This window comes from Cryptotermes secundus, unplaced genomic scaffold, assembly GCF_002891405.2.
Source record: "Cryptotermes secundus unplaced genomic scaffold, Csec_1.0 scaffold21, whole genome shotgun sequence".
NCBI classification, from domain to species: Eukaryota; Metazoa; Arthropoda; class Insecta; order Blattodea; family Kalotermitidae; genus Cryptotermes; species Cryptotermes secundus.
In genome coordinates this window covers 1633836-1653354 of record NW_019742548.1, presented here as the reverse complement: position 1 = coordinate 1653354, position 19519 = coordinate 1633836, and the positions used below count along the sequence as shown (strand labels likewise).

The 19519-nt window shown below is 42.2% G+C and overlaps 1 protein-coding gene across 1 annotated transcript in view; it reads right to left on the bottom strand.

Annotated features, from left to right (window-relative positions):
• LOC111873249 (uncharacterized protein DDB_G0283357) overlaps positions 1–19519 on the bottom strand; it is a 470680-nt gene that overhangs the window by 22949 nt on the left and 428212 nt on the right. The window contains exon 3 of the mRNA XM_023867794.2: positions 4624–6144. Within this exon, the coding sequence (XP_023723562.1) occupies positions 4624–6144 (1521 nt within the window). The remainder of the gene's footprint in view (positions 1–4623; positions 6145–19519) is intronic.

The window sequence follows — 19519 nt, the reverse complement described above, 5'->3', positions numbered from 1 at the left end:
TGCAGTGTAAAGGAGGTATAGTAACGGGCCTAGTACGTTGCCTTGAGGTACCCCAGCTAGTATAGGGTAGATTTCAGTGTAGAAATCTTCATGTTTGACGAGCTCGCCCTTGACGAAAGAAAATTGTAAACTGGAGAGTACAAAATTCAATTCAGTTCTTCTCATTTCTCTCGTTTTCGGTTTAGCGTACATGAACTGTTTCTGATATGAATTAATAATTGAATTTAATTTTTATCATAAATAATATTACTTTTCACAACTAACAATACTTCAAATACTTATGAAATTCATATTTCGCTGTTAATCGACTTGGCCCGGACGACCTTCGTCAGAACGATAGCAGCGCTCAGGTTAAAAAAATACGGTTATGTGGCCCTTCTTAAACTAATGTATGTTCTTTGGCGGGGAATAAATCTGTGATATTAGAGTTTAGTGATCTCAAGCAGATAGATTCATATTAATGTATCCATAGTGACGCGCAGATATAATGACACATGATAGCTTAAAGCAGGAATGGTGGAGCCGGAGCAGACGTCCATTGCTGAGCAACGGATCGGAAATCACGTTATCGTTACAATGAATAACGGCGAACGAGTCGTTGCCAGGTAGCAGGTTGCTAAATTTGAGATGTTTCGTAGCAACGGATAACACTTAGAAAACCAGGCCGTTGCTTGGGAATTAAGACATGGTTTCAGAGATAACCCATTCGTGAAGAACAGTAATGGAACCCTTTGAGGCGGTGACTTCTATTCGGGCTAAGTGGAAGTTATAAAAGGCAGTGGATTCGTGAATTCAAGGCGTCTGCGAGTCGTGGGAGGCGACGAATTGGAAGTCTCAAATCTGAGGCAGTAATATATGGTCGCGGGTCCCAAGGGACTCGGATCCGAGAAAGACTGCGCTGGCAAGGGCCAGCAGCATGTACTAATGACAGACCCATCCTCTCGTCAGAGAGGGCACCCCACAAAAAACAAGACCATTACTGTTAAACAGTAATTAATATCTGGTCATGAGCCCCAGATGGGGCTCGACACCAAGACTTACTGACAGACCGACCGTCAGTCGCAATGTAACTTTGACTTTGAATTCAAGGAGTAATAGAGATCAGTCTGAGATTAGTGAGAGATTCTTCAGAGAGGTTCGCGAGACACACGTCCTTCAGGAGTTCAATGTGCGAGCTGTTATAATCAATTGTAATTGTAAAGAAATTCCATTAAATCCAACCATCAAATCCAGAACCCATTATAATCAGTCATGCAAACCCCTTACACGTGACAATATAAATATGATTAAAGAAGTCAGCACAAACGTGTATGAAATTTGCTCTCTGATCGCGTTTATGCATATGTCCAAATTTTGAGATTATGGATGCTGACCAACTCGGTACTGTTTTAGACTACGAGTATTTATCTTCAGAGTGCCTTGGGGTGCTGGAGATTTTCAACTGACGAGTGACATTTACGTGAGTCCCGAGAGAGCACGAACTTAGTTCAGTGCGCCTGCTCCTTGCATACAGTAGTTTCGGCATCACTCAGGTTACAATGTGTGGCCCAAATTAAGAGATGTATAAATCTATGCGGTTAATGCTTATTTGTATTGTCACGATTTAGGGGTGTGGCTATAGACGGGTTTTAGATTGGTGAATGGATTTATGGACCACTTTTATACACCACTCGTAATTACGAGCACTTACAACCCTATCGCTGATTTCCACACTTTACAAATCATTAGAGCACACGCCAAGTATTCTCAGTCTATTTCACTAGTCGTTTCCTGGTAACAGATCTTAACAATGGAGATTCTCCAGCTTCTGTTGTCACACCGTTGCCGGCTGGTTAACACTCCACAACTGAACTATCAACTTAATTATAGCGCTATCTCTTCTCAGCCTCTCTTGTAGAATTCAACTCAATGTCAACTGAACTCATTGCTCCAACTGTCCTGGTTATAACTTCTCTGCACGAACCACACAGACAACACCGTTCTTCTGTTGTTGCGTTCGTGTCCGTTGTTGCGGGAACATATTTACATAGCTCTTGCCCAGAAACGGGTTGCGTAACCCCGTATAGTATGAATCTGATGCCCTAGCAAAGGGCATTGTTTCGCGACCGTTACCCAGTAATGGGTCTACACGCTACATTTTATTTATTGTGCGTGATATATGAGGTTCTTATGGCGGTAGTTATGAAGATTAGTGTCTTCCGAAACGCGACACCTTGTAGTCTGGGACACATTCTTCAACCCTGAAACATGTTCCTTAGAAATACCGGTTAATGGCTAGCCAGACTACTGCGTCACATCCCAGAATGTAGTAACCTGCATTATAATGATTTCAACACATGAGAGGGGCACTGTACTAAAAGTAGGCTAAACACATGGGTTCTTCAAGGTTTTGATAATATCATCATCATCATCATCATCATCATCAGTAATCTGTCAGACGACAGGTCCACAGTCTCTTCCAAAATAATTCCTCCACTTAATGCGATCTAGAGCTTTCTCCTTCAAATGACAGTATCCTCTTCTGTCCCCAAGGTCATCCAGCATCTTCTTACGTCTTCTTGTCACTTCTATCCGCCCCTCTAACTTTCCTTCAATAACTTCTTTTAGAAGGCAGTTGCTGCGTAAAACATGACCAATCCAATTAGCCTTCCGTTATAATATATATAATATTTATAATTTTTATTTCTGCTTGCGTTGTCATGAATTTCTCTTTTCGAAAGTCGAAGTAACTTTATTACTGACGTTCAGTTAGTCACACAGTCCGCTTTCGTGCCTAGTCCCATCTGGGGCTCATGACCAGATTTTAGTTTCGTTGTGGAGCGTCCTCCCTGACGACAGTTCGGGCCTGCCTTTTGGAGAGGTCCTGGTCAGCTAGATCTCTGCTCCACCGTGGCCGTATCTGGCCTGCCTCCTCTGGGGCTCTCTCGATCGTTTTACCGATTAATAAGGGGATCCCTTGCAAACCGATGTTTAAAGCGACGGCGTGGGGAGGGCAAGCTAATTATTGTTTTCTAGTTTTGGGTTAAACACTTGAGGAGTTTTATCTCTACTGTCCACATTTTTTTAATGGCTTTCTGCTGAAGTAGGGGGGAACATTTGCTGCATAAGCTGTCTAGATAGCATTTCATTTCCATCAATAGACGTCCTCGGTCACTCATTTAAATCTGGCTTTAGATTTGACAGATACTGACTTCGTTATCAAAGATCGGATACAAACTCTCCTTATTATTTCATTTCTGCACTAATTAGGCATTGCCGGTCCCGGTAGCCGAGCGGTCTGAGGCATGCACTGTCTTCGCTCTGACGGAAGCCGGGATCGTGGGTTCGAATCCAATCCAGAGCATGGATGTGTAGTATCTGTGTGTTTGTGTGTATGTGTTTTTCTGTGTTTGTGTACATGTAGGGGCCTTGCGACGAGCTGATCACCCGCCCAAAGGGTCCTACAGAATATCTAGTAATCCGAAGTGAAACGAAGAGTTTCATGAAGGTAGGCCAAGGCCAAAATTGGGGCTGTAGCTCCGAAAGGGAAAAAAATAGGCATTAGGATTGTTGTAAATGTCTACAGTTTAGTTTTCGCTGTCGATGTTCTTCATAAACTCTAACAGTTTAACGAACGCCACTTATATTTATCTACTTATGAATTCTCACGAATGTACTTCGTATTATGGTAAAAGGTAAAGCTGTCCCCTCTGCTTAACTAATTAAGCATTACGCCATGAAGGCGTATAGGTCCATATTTTCTTGACCTCGGCACTAGCTGGAGGTGAGTGGTTAGCTTCACACCCCGGCCGCTTTACCCCCGGGGAAAGAGCCCCTGGTACCCATTGGATAATAGCTGGGTGGGTCCCAGGAGCCGGTCTGGACGACGTGAAGAAGAGAAAATTATTCTCTATACCGGGACTCGAACTCCGGCTCCTCGGTCGACCAGCCGCAACCCAGTCGCTATTGTAAAAATTGATTGATACTCATTCTCTCACATTTCGTTTTCTGATCTCAGCAGCTTTCTTTGTCTTTACTGATAGTGGGGTCGGACTGAGTCCCTTGTACTGCGGCCACTTCTGGCCTATTGTACCAGCCCCAGATGATAGGTGAGGGTGATTGTGGAGCAGTTGGTGGAATGAAGATTGGCAGGGGAAACCGAAGTACTCGGAGAAAACCTGCCCCAGCGCCACTTTGTCCACCACAAATCCCACTTGACCGTACCCGGGATCGAACCCGGACCGCCGCGGTGGGAAGCAAGCTACTAACCGCTTGAGGTATGACGCGGACGATCTTAGCAGCTTAGAAATAAACGAAACTCTTCGCTCTCATACGAACGGTCTTCCAGTATTTATTTCGTATAGAAACGAACTGATCTACTGAATTTACACCCTACTCCAAATATATCTTCTGTGTCCAATTTGGAAGAAAGTGTTTCGTTTTTAAGTAAATATGAAATGTTATTTATCTAGTTAAGCCTGTCTGTCTGGCCGCGCCTAAGCTCAGGTGGATAGTCGCTGACTTCCCACCTCGGCGGTCCGGGTTCGAGCCTGGGTCTGGTCATGTGGGATTTGTANTAATAATAATAATAATGAAGCCTGTCTGTGGTGTGCAGACGTGAAGTCTGTCTGCGAACATGCTTACCTGCGTAACTGTCCACTGATCTCAACGCATGCGCAGCGCCCACTGGACTGTTACACGAGTAGTGACTTCCATTTGGCGATGCTGGCAGTCCTTGTCCGCTTGCGGATCCACTGCTGCCACTCCCGTTGCCTCCGTAAACACTGTTGCCATTTCCACTACCACTGCTTCCTAAATAGGAAGATCCTAATGACGGCGAAGCCGTTGAGCTGGCAGTTGTGTACATCTGATGCCCACTGCTGCCACTGCTGCTACTGCCGCCACTGCTGCCAACGCCGAGTTGCTGGTTGTCCTGTGACGTCGCCACAGGAGGGTAGAAAGTCCCAGTCACTAATCCATTATGTTCGTAACTCTCCAGAACTCTCTGGTTCGTGCACATCATCATCATGCCATTACTGAGACCCATTGTGGCTGTGAGGCTGTTCTGTTGAGTCTGGTGATGGTGGTGGTGATGATGGTGGTGATGGTGTAGCAAGTTGGCCGTTCCACCGTAACTGTTGGACAGCGCGGATGAGGAAGACGGTTGTCGGTTGTATGGTATGTGCTGCGACAAGACATGGTGGTACCCGATGGAGGCCGTTGTTGTGGTCGCAGTGGAAAGGTTCATACTGCTGGAAGTCTGTTGATGAAGAGTGCTTCCTCCGGCCGGGATATTGTTGTTGAGAGGGTTGGTAGCTGTGCCAACTACTAGAACATTCCCCAATACCCCAGAAGCAACCGGCCTCTTATCATCATTATTCGAACTTGTTCCTCCACTAAACTGAAAGTTGTCCTTATCTTGGTCCATTGGAGACATTTCTGGAGTTGGTAAGGCTGCGGCATTGACATCTTCGATTAGACCGGAGGCTGAGGAATTCTGACCGGATGAATGTGGTTGAGGTGTTGACGGGAGCTGCTGGGCTTGGGATTCCGGTGTTTCTGGCTCCTGCTGGTCTTCTTGCTGAAGTGTTGATGCGTGAGGCTGTTGCAACAAAGGCGATGATGCATTGCTCACTCGGTTGCCAAGTCCCATTCTCAGGGAGTCTGCTTCCGGACTGCCAGGAGGGGAGGCTTCTGGAGTATGCATTATAGGAGTGTATGGTGATCCATAGGTCACATTCGAACCATTGTTCTTGGAGTACAAGTGTTGATAGGTCTGGTGCGCTTGCATGAGAGGGGAGTAGCCACCGATATTATGCTGATGTTGGTAAGACTGGTATGTCAGTTGATGAGTTTGTGACTGCAGCTTTTGTTGGTGGTGCAATTGGTGGGATTGGTGGAGGTGGTGCTGGTTAATGTTGGAATTGTTGCGGCGGTTCCCACTGGTACCCACTGCACCGGAAGTTCCGCCGTTACCACTGGCGCTGGTGCCGGTGCTTGTGGCCGGAACGCCGGAAGGAGAAGGGCCACCGCGCTTGTTGTGTTTCCGGCGTCTGGGACGGTATTTGTAGTTAGGGTGCTCTTGCATGTGTATCACGCGCAGTCGTTCTGCCTCCTCCACGTACGGGCGTCGGTCTTGAGGTGTCAGACTCCGCCACTTCTTGCCTGGAACACAAAATCAAATATGATGTAGGAAAACATGTTTTGTGAAGCCTTTCCAATGAGAAAGTAAGAGCAGAACCGTAAAACTGATTATATGACTAGATTGTGAACACACGTCTCAGTGCCCGTATACCGGTTACAGAAATCTTGGCCAGACCACCCGACCATACTGACTGATGATCTTCGTGGGTTTTCTCGTTCCTCCATATGAATGCCAGGATTGAGAGTTAAATTAAGCCATCATCGATTTTTCCGCATTGTTTTCAATGAATTGTTTATATGGTGATCCAGTCATTTGGTGCTATAAGTCTACAGGCTCAGTTATTCACAGTTCCATGAATAAACTACAAATAAAAGTAAAACTGCTATTCATATGAGTGACAAATTTCAATTAGCAGAAACTTAACACAACTTTTTAAGGGTGAGTATTCACAATGTGTAAGACAGAGAAGATAGCGGAATAAGATTATGAGAATATTAATTCACTTTACTCAAAATATGGACGATACAAACTTCTCTGTGAAACGTCTAGTTAAATTTATGACATGAAACATCTTGAATACTGAAGTGATTATATTGCTGACAAAATTACGCAATAATTGATAGCTGGATTCAGCGTACAAAATAATGGCATTATGAGAGTGTGTGAAATTGTTGGTAGTATATGAACAGTATAGGTTGTGCTGAACTAAAGGATAAGCAAAGTGTAGAATCCAAATTGAAACATCTCCTCACCCAAACTTGAAACGTTTACACAATTTGGAATATGCTTATACTTATTTCTTATATGCAGCCTTGATTCTTCTTCATGTGAATTAGCGTATATTTAGTAAGTTACGTAAGGTAAAGCTATTCATGTAACAGGTCGTTGGGGCCGACAGGGTTCTGAGACGTCGAGGCTCCCACATTTAATAGACAGTCGGCTCACAGATGGCGCTGAGGCTGTCAGCCTTACGCGCCGGCCGACCGCCATTTACCCTAAAAAGTATAGTAGTATTAATTTATGCTAGCGGCTATGTCGACCACAGGGCCGTATGTCCAGAAAACCCCTTGATGTCTCCAAAAAACTGTGTGTTGTGACAGTTCTGTGTCACTTTCTTTACCATACATAAATTCGGTATTTAGCGAAAACCGTGTACGAGTTTAATTTGGTTCTGTAACCGATCACCCTTCTCTTGTAGATGGTAGTCAGTTCTGGTCTAGGATGCTGGGTGCGGCCCAGAGCCAGTCTGGACATGGAGAAGTGAAAAATCTTGTTCCCACTGGGACTCGAACTCCTACCTCTTGGTCGTCCAGCCCCTAGCCAGTCACTGCGCTCTCTCGGCTCCCCTCCTTCCGGTAGCGGGATCTAATTCACAGGATGCTGAGGTTGGTGTGCAGATTTCTGTTGAGGGCAGAAAGTGATCTACCTTCAGTGATGGTTAGACCACCGACAAGCTACTGACTCGAACTGGCCGGGTCGCGCCATAGCTCAAGCGGCAAGTCGCTGGCTTCCCACCGCGACGGCCCAGGTTCGATCCCGGGTCTGGTCAAGTGGGAGTTGTGGTGGACAAAGTGGCTCTGGGGCAGGTTTTCTCCCAGTACTTCGGTTTCCCCTACCAATCTTCATTCCACCAATTGCTCCACAATCACCCTCACCTCTCATCTGGGGCTGGTACAATAGGCCAGAAGTGGCCGCAGTACAAGGGACTTAGTCCCACCCCACAAGCAATAAAAAAAACTCGAACCGGCAGTGATTTGGGGCGCGGAGGCTCCACTCACTCTCCGAATGTATTTCAGCTCGAATTCAATATTACTTATACTGAATTACTTACTTTACTTCGAAGAAGTATTTAGGAGGTAAACGTGGGCTTCAGTTCACACAGATTATGTTGAATTTGAATTACTGCTTTATATGTTCGGATGATAGTCTAAAAACCAGTAAGTCCGAATTGGTTATGTATATTGTGACATGTGACATGTAGCATTACCAAGTAGCAGCTGCGTAAACAGGCGAGAGTGCAACAACCGTTGCTAGGAAACAGCTCTGTGGATACCTTGTTTCCCCAGCAATGAGAGTACATGCAATAATTGAACAAACGTGTTCTGTGCGGTCCGTGTCGAGGCTGTATAACGAGGACTAGTAGTTCAGTTGTTGTTGAACCTCGTCCTAGGAGGCGGGTTCGAATACCTCCACCGCAGCCTTGCGAGTCCTAGGAGCCGACGAAAAGGGGGGTATAATTAAGCCACCCTGTTCCTGGGGGATATAAATGCGGGGACCTGGCCCTCCAGGTTGAGGGAGTCTCGAATGTGAGAGAGTAAAATATGGTCACGACTCCCGTCGGACTCGGACCCGAGAATGACTGCGCTGGCGAGGGCCATCAGCAATTGTAAGCGACAGGCCCATCTTCTGATAAGAGAAAATGTTACGTAATGATTATAACCGCAAGTGCTCAGTTGAAAAGAAGAAAATACTGGTCGTGGGTCTCAAAGGGCTTGGTGCCAAGACGAACTGATTGGTGGTAAACTGGCAGTCATATAGTGACCCTGACTCTGTTGGCGAGTCAGTTGAGATGTGCAGTGTGGGCATTATACGGCAAGTTACAAGATGTTTCAACAAGGCAGGCCACTGCCGGTAGAATGTTTCCCGGACAGTTCTACACAGAGGCGTTAAGTGATATGCTTACAATGTACAAATGTTCTGCGTACTAACCAGCTACGAAAAGTTCATAATACTAATTTTCGTTCTGGATAATTCTCACAGTATATTCTTACGCGTTTTATGCTTCGTTGTGGGTTTCGACCGCTTAGGCATTACGAAATTCTGCAGTGGAGTGAAAGTCACTTATTCATTGTGCTAAGGAATATGATGATGATTAACAAGCAAGTAGAGGTGGTGATGTTTGAAGTGAGACCGCGAGGCCTCCGTTAGTTGCCAAGGGTACAATGCGTCATAACAACCATGCTGTTGCACTGAAAAGTGGCTAAAGTCCAGTCTTCCCTCCCTTCTGTTTGGAGGAGAGAAGCCGTCACCGCTTTTTTTTTTATTAATCTCCCGGACAATCACGTAAGAGTGGTTACTGCTCTGATAACTGACTAATAATAATAATAATAATAATAATAATACCGGAGTATGATTTCATGGATGTATGTTCTACAGTGGGGACACGAGGTAGCGTAGTTCGTTGAGGCACTATGATACAAGCCGGAAGGTCGCAGGTTTGATTCCCGACGTGTTCATTGGATTATTCTAGCGCAGTCGGTATAACGACTGCCTACGGGTTGGAGTTCGAGTGCCGGTAGGGTCAGAATTTTCTTTTCTCTGTATCGTCCAGACCGGCTCTGGGGCCCACCGAGCCTCCTATCCAATGGGTACCGGGCGTAAAGCGGCAGGGGCGTGAAGCTGACCACTCACCTCCAGCTAGTGCCGAGGTAAAGAAACTGTGGATCTATACATCCACTCTCCCATACGTCTTAATGCCGTAGTGCTTAATTAGTTAACCACAGAGACAACTTTACCTTTAACTTTGACCTAATCCTTCCAGCCGCACTATGGCCCTGGGATCGACTCAGCCTCTAACAGAAATGAGTACCAGGAATCTTCATGGGGGTAAATTGCGTCCGGCGCTTAAGGCTGACAACCTAAACACCACCTGTGAGCCATTTGTTTAGAAAATGTGGGAGCCTTGACGCCTCACAACCCTATAGGCTTCACGGCCTGTTACAGGGATAACTTTAAGTTCTACAGCGCATCGTCACGGTTTAAAAAAGTAAACAGTTGAATGATAAAATTCTCAAGCTGTAGATTCCGTTGTAACTTACACTCCTGTTTAGCGGTCCTTAATAACGCATCTACCCTGTAATCTGATTACTTATTCCACTACAGTCTGGATTTCGAAGGCGGAGTCTTACAGAAACATATTGACTTGTAATTATAAATATAAAAATGTTTATAATAAAATAAATCAATTTTCATAAATTATGTGAACACTGAATTCGCAAAGAAAGGTTCAATTTATTTATAATATGTTAGGGATTTATGTTTATATTATAAGGCGGACTGTTGAAACATCCATAATTCATCTCGTAACATTATCCGTAATGACCTCCACTCCCCTATTCTCAATTCTCTTAATGACTCTTCGAAGGGGCTAATATATTTTCACACTTAATATAGGCTTCCTAATTCAATCGACTGTCCACCAACGTATACATGAAAGCTTCAGAAAAGTAATTTCTCTTTAAATTTTAACAAAACTTAGGACATAACCCACTTTCAGCTTTATGCTATGAGTGGGTCGCTCGTCAGTACATTTGATAGTTTAAATTCCATTGCTGTATGGAAACCATGACAGTAAGAAGCACGCGAAGAAAACTGTTGTATGAAATATTCTGGCGGATTCTGAGCGCAAAACAATGAACTGTGACGAAATTTAAACTCAGCTGTACCCTAAAATATAAGCAAAATTTAGAAATAAATACTATAGTAATTCTTTTAACATAATCACTATAGGTCTCTCTGTAGAACTTCAGGAGATACACAAAGACTTGTACACATAAAAGTTACTAATACACACAATGTGACTGCTTCGTCGTGGTTATGTGACCCCAGTCAAAGACTCGGAATCCTTGACTAACACAATCGCACTTCATTTTATTCTGTTACAATTTGATAAGCTGAGATTTATGCCATAATTCTCTCCCTATTCTAAGCGCTGTGCAAAGCAGAGATTTTCACGTGAGGTCACAGTGGCGCACACCAATAATTTCTGGCGCACTTCACGACAGTAAGTTATGTCTTTTATTGAAAACCTTTTCCAGGCTTGAGATGAATACCCTTATTATCTTTTGTAAAGTCAATGATTGTATTTAGGCGGGTGTTGTGGGTCTGTGCTATATGGCTGCAATCCCTTACCTTCTAATACTACAAATACCACCGTCAACGCAACTGTACTTTATTAACTTATGTTCCACTACATGTTTCGACCTTTATAGGGTCATCCTCAGGTGTTGTGGTTTACATATTGTCATTATTGAATTGTACATCATGTATTCATACTCACATACATAGCCTTAAAATTACTACTTTCTATGTATATTTATATTCTAACTGCTAGATATTGATTTAAATACAAAATATATGAAACTAAAAGTCAAATATTATAAATTAATTTTACTAATTTTTAAAATTAATTTAAAAGTGTCGTATGCTGTGTTCAGCTTAGTGTCTGTTGCTGAAGTAGACAACGCATCTTTTCATAAATTAATCTTCTGTTACTGGCTAGATTCGTTTGTGTGAACTGTTTCTTGAGCACGAATTTATCTGCCAGCATGTCGATTGTTACTGTTGTGTTGTCTTTCGTAGTTTATGTGGTATGCTTCGCTGCGTGGTTTCTATTTCTACGAAACGAAATAGAGAAAGAAGCAGAAACATTTTTCTCCCGCTAGTTGTGCAGAAACGTCGAGTGAGCATGTTCCCGTTTGATAGGCTGGTGTAAATTAAAGGTAATCACATTTTATTCACGCTTTACATCAAGTTGCAAGTTAACAAGAATCTTCTTTACATAATTTTCTTCACATGTTCCATAGGTTAGGCAAGTACACGTTTCAAGTTATGTGGCTACATAATATACGTGTATTTCGATCTGGGCACTGGGTTTTTTTCTTGAAGACCACTGGCAAATTACTGTCTGCTTTGGGATGCGCCGAGTAATTTTGGTGTCTATGAGAAGATACGGGGCTGTTTCGTACTCTGATGAAATGCGCCAAGTCACATTCAGTGGCATGGTAATTCGGTTACCGTATTCAAATGGCACGAAGTGACTAGCTTCACGATGTGTCTCTATTTGCATGTTGTGTCACTCAGCTGATCAGTAGATCAAATTATTCTTAAGCCAAAACTGATTCTCTAGAACGAACGTTATGTTCCATAGATTTTTCGGTTATTTTGTGGAACTTGTAGCTGTAGCGGCCATGTAGGACGAGTGTGTGAATGATGAGTTGGAAAGAATGTGAAGTGACGTGGTCGAAGCTTATTTAAGGTTATTCCCCTAGCGTTTTCCTGGAAAGCCTGGGGAAAACGACGATAGCCTCGTCAGTATACCTAGTCTTCGGACAGAATGGAGACTGTAAGATTTGAGGTTTTCACGGCGGTAACTATGCAGAATGCCTTACTCTGGGATGTGGCTCCGTGTAGATGTTGTGTGAATCGACGTTTCGGAGGAACGTCGGTTCACACAAGATCTACACGTAGCCACATCCCAGAAGACGGCATTCTTCAGAACGAAGGATATTTTATTTAAATGCACACTTTAGCCTCATCTGACTAAGTACATGAGACAGGATGCGTCTTGAGAAGGCAATACTTTGTCAGGTAGCAAAGAAATTTCCAACATTTTATGGAACCCGAAGGTTCATTTGCGTGTTGACAAGAGCCAGCTGTGGTCGAGGTGGGTCCAGTAAATATCCGGTCCTGTTTCTTTTAGATCCATCCTCAAATGAGAAATGAATATATATATGTGTGTGTGTATGTTCTTTAATATTGGCCAAGTGTAACAGATTTAGCCTATATTAATGAGCCCAGTCATTCTATTGTGTCACTTCTCTGACATGTTATCCGCTATAACGCACCATTAGTGCCGGGTGCAGATGTATTTCCATTCAGACACTAATATTGTGCTGTCAAATTAAATTCAGGCAAGTGCAGGTCAAAATCAATTACGAAGTTATAGCTAATATTTAGTTAAAGTGAGAGAGAAATGTTACTTGGATCTTATTTACTTAATTTTTTTATAGAAAATTGAAATACGTATTACAGAATATGTGTAAGTATATATACGAGATTTGAAACATTTTATTATTCATTAAAAGCGTGTAATTTTCTTGGAGGATGTGTATATAGGTGGTAGGATATTATTACGAAGGACCTCAGTAAAATGCATTTTAAAGGTGTGAACTGGCCAAAACATGTCCAGAATAAGGTTCGGGGAGCTTTTTTTGTGACGCTTTTAAACTTTCAGGGCATTTAAAAATAAAGAATTCGTTGGTCGTGTGAATAAATACACACACATTCTGCCATGAGTTGGTCCATAAGCGTTTTAAACGACTTGTGACACTCTTGTCCGGCGGCATCTCATCTGCGCAGGTACACTGGAAGAGCGGCCATGACATGTCTAATTACTCCGTATGTCCGCCCAGGGTTAGTTTAACACTCTAATCATCTATCATGAAGAGAGACGAATGGGAGGATGTCGGAGTGAAGCTAAATGCAGAAAGAAGTGAAAATGTAATAAGAATGGCGACAGAAATAGAATAACGGCTGGGCTCGTAACTTGAAAGGGATGAGGAATAACGGACAATGACGACAGCACTGATCTGCCCAATTTTGTTTACTTTATCGCGTTGGACTGTCTCGTCACCAAAAGGCAGGGCAAAATCATGACATAAAGATAGGAAACAGATGTTTTGAAAATTTGACACAGTTCAGATATTTGGGAACGACGATAACACATCAAAACCTGATTCAGGAGGAAATTAAGAGGCGATTGAACTCAGGTAATGCTTGCTCCCATTCAGACCAGAACCTTTTGTCTTCTCGTCTGCTGTTCAAAAACATAAAAATTAGAATATACAATATAATTTTGTCTGTGGTTCTGTATGGGTGTGAAACTTGGTCTCTTGACATCAAGGGAGGAACATAGACTGAGGGTGTTTGAGAGCAGGGTGTTGAGGAGAATATTTGGACCGAAGAGAGATGAAGTGACAGGAGATTGGAGAAAACTGCACAATGAGGAACTTCATAACTTGTACTCTTCTCCATGTAATTAGAATGATCAAGTCAAGGAAAATGAGGTGGGCAGGGCATGTAGCAAGAATGGGAAGAAAAGGAATGCATATGGGATATTGGTGGGAAAGCCAGAAGGAAAGAGACCACTGGGAAGACAAAGGCGTAGGTGGGTGGACAATATTAAAATGGATCTTAGAGAGATAAGATGGGATGGTATGGATTTGGTTGATATGGCTCAGGATAGGGAGCAGTGGAGGGTTCTTGTGAACACGGTAATGAACCTTCGGGTTCCATAAAATGCTGGGAAATTCTTGAGTAGCTGCAGAATTGGCGGCTCCTCAAGAAGTAAGTGGGATATTTTCTAATCGTCCTCAAGTATTTCCATTTTATTTTTGTATCATCTGAAGTATTTGGATCCTGTGTGTGTGTGTGTATATATATATATATGCCCAGGCTTCCAAAACATTAAAAGAATAGTGCTTTAAATAAAAAAAACGCAAGGAATCGCGTTAACCATTCAAAGGGTGAAATAATATTCGTACAGCTGAGTTCGTACAGTACAGGAAACACATTACTGAGGGAAATAGTCATGGTTTATAGCGTGAATCATACGAATCACATACTCTCTGTGGGAGGAATACGCAGATATTTTGTACTAAGAAGGTGGTATACACAGCGACCACTGGGCTTTAGAAGATTAAGGTATGAGAGAGAGAGAGAAAGAGTTTGGGTGTGTGCGCCTCGGAACAAATGGGCATGTGATTCTGACATCAGTGGCGCTGTGACACTGATCTCTCTAAGATGTGCTTATTTATAATTCGGTTGATATTATTAATTGAATAGTACTTATCTCTTTATTCGAAATTTAGTTACAACATTCGGATTTTATTAAGCTGATGATGTGAAGATCAAATTGCGGATTGCTGTCTTCTGACGGTAATACGCAAATTGAACAGAATTTAATTTGAAAGTTCAGTTATTCAGTATCGAGGGGGTGGGTTTCTCCATGCACCGCGACTAATAGTCTATTGTACGTCCCCCTTTTTAATTTCTACTGTCGCCATACCGTACCGATACTGGTGCCCGCTATCTCCCCTTTCTGCCAGCGAAGTCGGACCTCTACTGGCAGTGGTACCCGATAACTTCCCCATCTAGCGGAGGCATTGGAAACTACTTGAGCGGGAAACAAATTTGATAGTTACTCATGTCGATTTATTTATATTTTTAGCTTGTTAAACAGGGAGTGAATTGTGGCTTGCAGCAGGGAAACAACGTTATTCCCAGGGCTAAAACGTCATGCAACCGAAGAAGGAACTGAAATTAAAAGAATCAATAGAATATAAGAATTGTGGAGAAGTCCATAATTTTGTATTCCACCACTAGCGAATGTTAGAACTTTATTTCTGTGGCATTAAAAATTTGAAATTTTATACAAATAGCTGATGGGACAAACGCGTCACATTGTATTAGTCTGCATTCAGCAAAGACGCGCGTTAAATATGATCCTGATTAAAAGTCTGCTTGCAAGACTTCTTCAATACCCAAGAAATTGTTCATGTGCAGTAAATAATAAATTTGTCTGATTAAGTGGAATTTGAACCAAAGGAATTTTAGGATCCGAACCTGATTAAATTACATATCTCGAAAACTGGTTATCGCAGAAGTAAATTTTCTGATTAATCGCTTTAAATAGTTGAATCAAGCCAAGACACATACAACGCCCATACAAACATATTGTGATAATACTCAATAAATTACGACCCATATCCAAGACGTTATTTAGCACACAAATTAACACACTGGAGCAGCCCCCAGGTCCATAACACAATACAACTCTGGAGGCGTAACATCCACATCATGAGAGGCTAAGAACAACGTGGATTTAAATGATCTGCCGCACATGGGAACCTTCATCTCCATAGGAGGAATTAACTTCTTATCTCCATAATATTATACTGTTTTAACATTTTAAAATATTTTTAGTTATTTTACTCATGTAATATCCAACCCATTATTCGCATTATAAAATCCTATATTCGTAATATACAACATCTTATAATTACCTCCACTAATATTTTAAATGCCGGTCACGGTAGCCGAGCGGTCTAAGGCATGCACTGTCTTCGCTCGCTCGGAAGCCGGGATCGTGGGTTCGAATCCCACTCAGGGCATGGATGTTTGTGTGCGTTTTTCCGTATTTGTCTACAGGTAGAGGCCTTGCGACGAGCTGATCACCCGCCCAAGGAGTCCTACCGAATGTGTAAGATCTAGAAAAACCGAAGTGAACGGAGAAGTTCATGGAGGTAGGCCTAGGCCCACTGGGGCTGTAGCGCCAAGAAAAAAAAATATTTCAAATACAGGTTCTTGTATACTCTATATATATATTTATAATAGTTTTCAATATTGCAATTTTTCATCGTATCACAAGAAACAATTTTCTGCAACTCTTGTGATATAGACGCGGTGCACCACAATATGGATCCATATTGAGGTTTCAATTAACTTTATCGTATTTATTACGTACACTGCCTGATGATGGTCCTATGAGGCCCGAAACATGTAGCGGTAAACAACAACATTCAATCTATGTGGTATTGATTTTTATTGTGATACCACTTTCCTTTTTGTAATGCCGGATTCATTAACTAGCCACATATTATTGTTGCTACATTCATAACCCACACTTAATTACAATCCGTAATAATTAGAACACTGTCAGTCTTTACGAGCAAAGTAGAAACAGCGTGGGATAGAAACATGTATGCTAACATGCGTGAATCTATCCAGCAATTTCATATTCAGTGTGTTACAAATATGTTTCTGTCTTCACCGCTCATTGATGTCCCAATTTCCTATTCATACTCTACCTCAATAAAATGAGCCAGTTTCTTACAGTCTGCGAACAGTCTATGAACTTTAAAATATTTCTCTTCACGTTCACTGAATACACCATTAACATACACATATAACGTCTATTTGAAAATCTTTAATAATGTCCGTACTTAGCATAAATATCGTAAAACCAGAGACATCGAAATGTCAAGGGAAGTGGAGAGTTTTCTATTTCGGAAAGATGTCCGTTTAGTATGAAGAATTCCAAATAAAAAAAGTCGTTATAACGTTTCCTTTATTTGGAAATCTCCGTATATAGTACACACAAAAACACACACACACACACACACACATATATATATATATATATATATATCGTATATGTATATCCTGTCTGTTTATGATTCGAATAATGTCGAGCAGCCATTTGAACTTTCTCGTTTCTTTCTGTTTTTCATTCGTTGTCTGTGTTTGCTTGGTCGTTGCGTATGCTTATTTCTGAAATACTCCATTACCTACCGTAGGCCTAGAGTATAATTAATGAATGTATAAGAAGTGGGCCTTCTTAGCCCTTGCACCGCGACCTATAGTGATCTATTGTGCCTGCTAGGCCTAGAGTAAGTAACGAGACAGATCATTTCTCCTTGATGAGAAGAATTCTGTATACACCGGCCCAAAGAATTTTAACGGTAAAGACGGATATTCGTTTAACTTATTTGGGCTTATAATTGTAAGCAAGATGTACGTCACAAGATAACAATATAGGTTGATTCTTATGCAGTTTAAGATTTTTGTATCTCAGATAACAACAGACTTAAACCTGTATACGTACATCACACGAGCTTTATGCAGAACATGGAACGCCAAACTCAAGAAGCGTATTTGGAAACTCTGTACTCCAATCTGTAACGCATGTCTTCATTAGTATACGCGTTTTCTTGAACCTTACTGATTGGTGGCTCCACTGTGGGCCGGAGTACATGACACGCCATAGAGAGGCGCTCGCATGCTGACATCCTCAGAGTGGAAGGACAAACTGTGAGTTCGAAGAATTCGACCGACTGATGTCATTAGTGCAGGCACATCCCAAGTAATTTTGCTGTCTGGCTTAGGCGGCTTGACTGTGCCTTCAGTTTCCGGAGGCTCACATGGGATATGTACGACGCAGCGTGAGACACGAGTATATTTCTCATGCAGTTACGGCCTTCCACTTTATATCCATCCGGGAATGAGGGATGGGAACGGCCACACCAGTCAGTATGTTATCACACCTTCGATACTAGACTGGGACTTCACCCAGGACTTGATCATAGCAGAAGTCCCGCTTGTAGGTCTATTCAGTGGTCTCCACGCCTCAGAATTCTTCGCCGTGCCCTAACCTTATTTATGTAAGCTCGTATATCGGCAAGACTGTGAAATTACACAATATACAGTACGAAGTATTGTGACGTATAGACCCATTATTAGGCAACGACTCAGGAGCCAACGAGCGCAACAGTAGGACTTATACTGATAGGCAAAGGATCAGTAAACACGCCTCGTTAACAATGAAGGCTGTATTTCCTGTGTAGTCCGTGCAAAATGGTTAAAAAGAAGTGGTTAGCAGCATAGAGAGTTTCGGGACGACAGTCTGCTAGGATGAGCTTGGGTACATAGGAATTGATCTGAGTCGAGTCTTCGGAAGTCACAGCTGCAGAATAATGACATGAAAGGAATTAGGCTATGAATACTCCGTGTGATTTGAAGTGACGGTGAGACTATGATAAATCCGTTGCAAGGATACGACTAGTGAAGACTGAGAACCATAGTGCATGTGTAACGGTAAGTTATAAAGTGTGTAGATCAGCGGTAGCGTTGTATTGCCTTTAGTGCCGAGATTAATGTATACGGTGTTAAGAAATCCAAATCGAAAACCCGTCTTATAAACCAAGCGCATTCGGCAGAAGGAATTACGAGTGAAGGATGGATAAGTCTACGATGAACTCTTCTACTATATGCGATTTTAAAAAATCACTGAAATCCACTTGAATCCGAAGAGTATAATCCTATGCCATGTGACACCGTGTAGTCTAGTAGAATTTTACCGAAGTTTCCGAGAAAGGCCATGCACCCTCTGAGAACATCAAATATTATCACATTCCACGATTTATTGCCACATGATATTTACTCAAATTGGCAAGAACTTAAAACTGTGTACTTAATTAACAAACAGTGTTAAAACTTCAGTGTTCCGTGTTACACATTCAACGGAAATTAAATATATGTATTGTTATATACACGCCTCTAAGTCATATTGTAATGGAACACTACATTTAGAGAACAGAACAAATCTGTTTTAATGCAGTTTAGACTCAGTAAAGACTTCTGTTATGTTCTTCATCATCATCATCATCATCATTACGATCTTGGTGTGGACCTTTCGATCCGTTACGATCCTCTGTTTAGCTGAGTTCATCCTTCAGCGTAACTTCGGGCGCCCAGTGGGTCTTGTTGCCTTAGGTGTATAGTCCATTAACTACTTTGGAAGATGTTCAGGTTCCATTCTTTCCATACAATGAAAGTAATTAACTCTATTGTTCCAAATTATATCATTTAAATTTAATACACTTATATTTAGTTCGTTTGCAAATCACTGCGTTTCTAAGTTGATCCTTTAATGCGCATCCTGTCACATTCCCAATAAATTCCAGTTCCTGTCTCTCCCCGTCGGTGTCCGTGTTTCAGAGCTGCATTTTAATGCATATCCTGCCACATTCCAAATAAATTCCAGTTCCTGTCTCC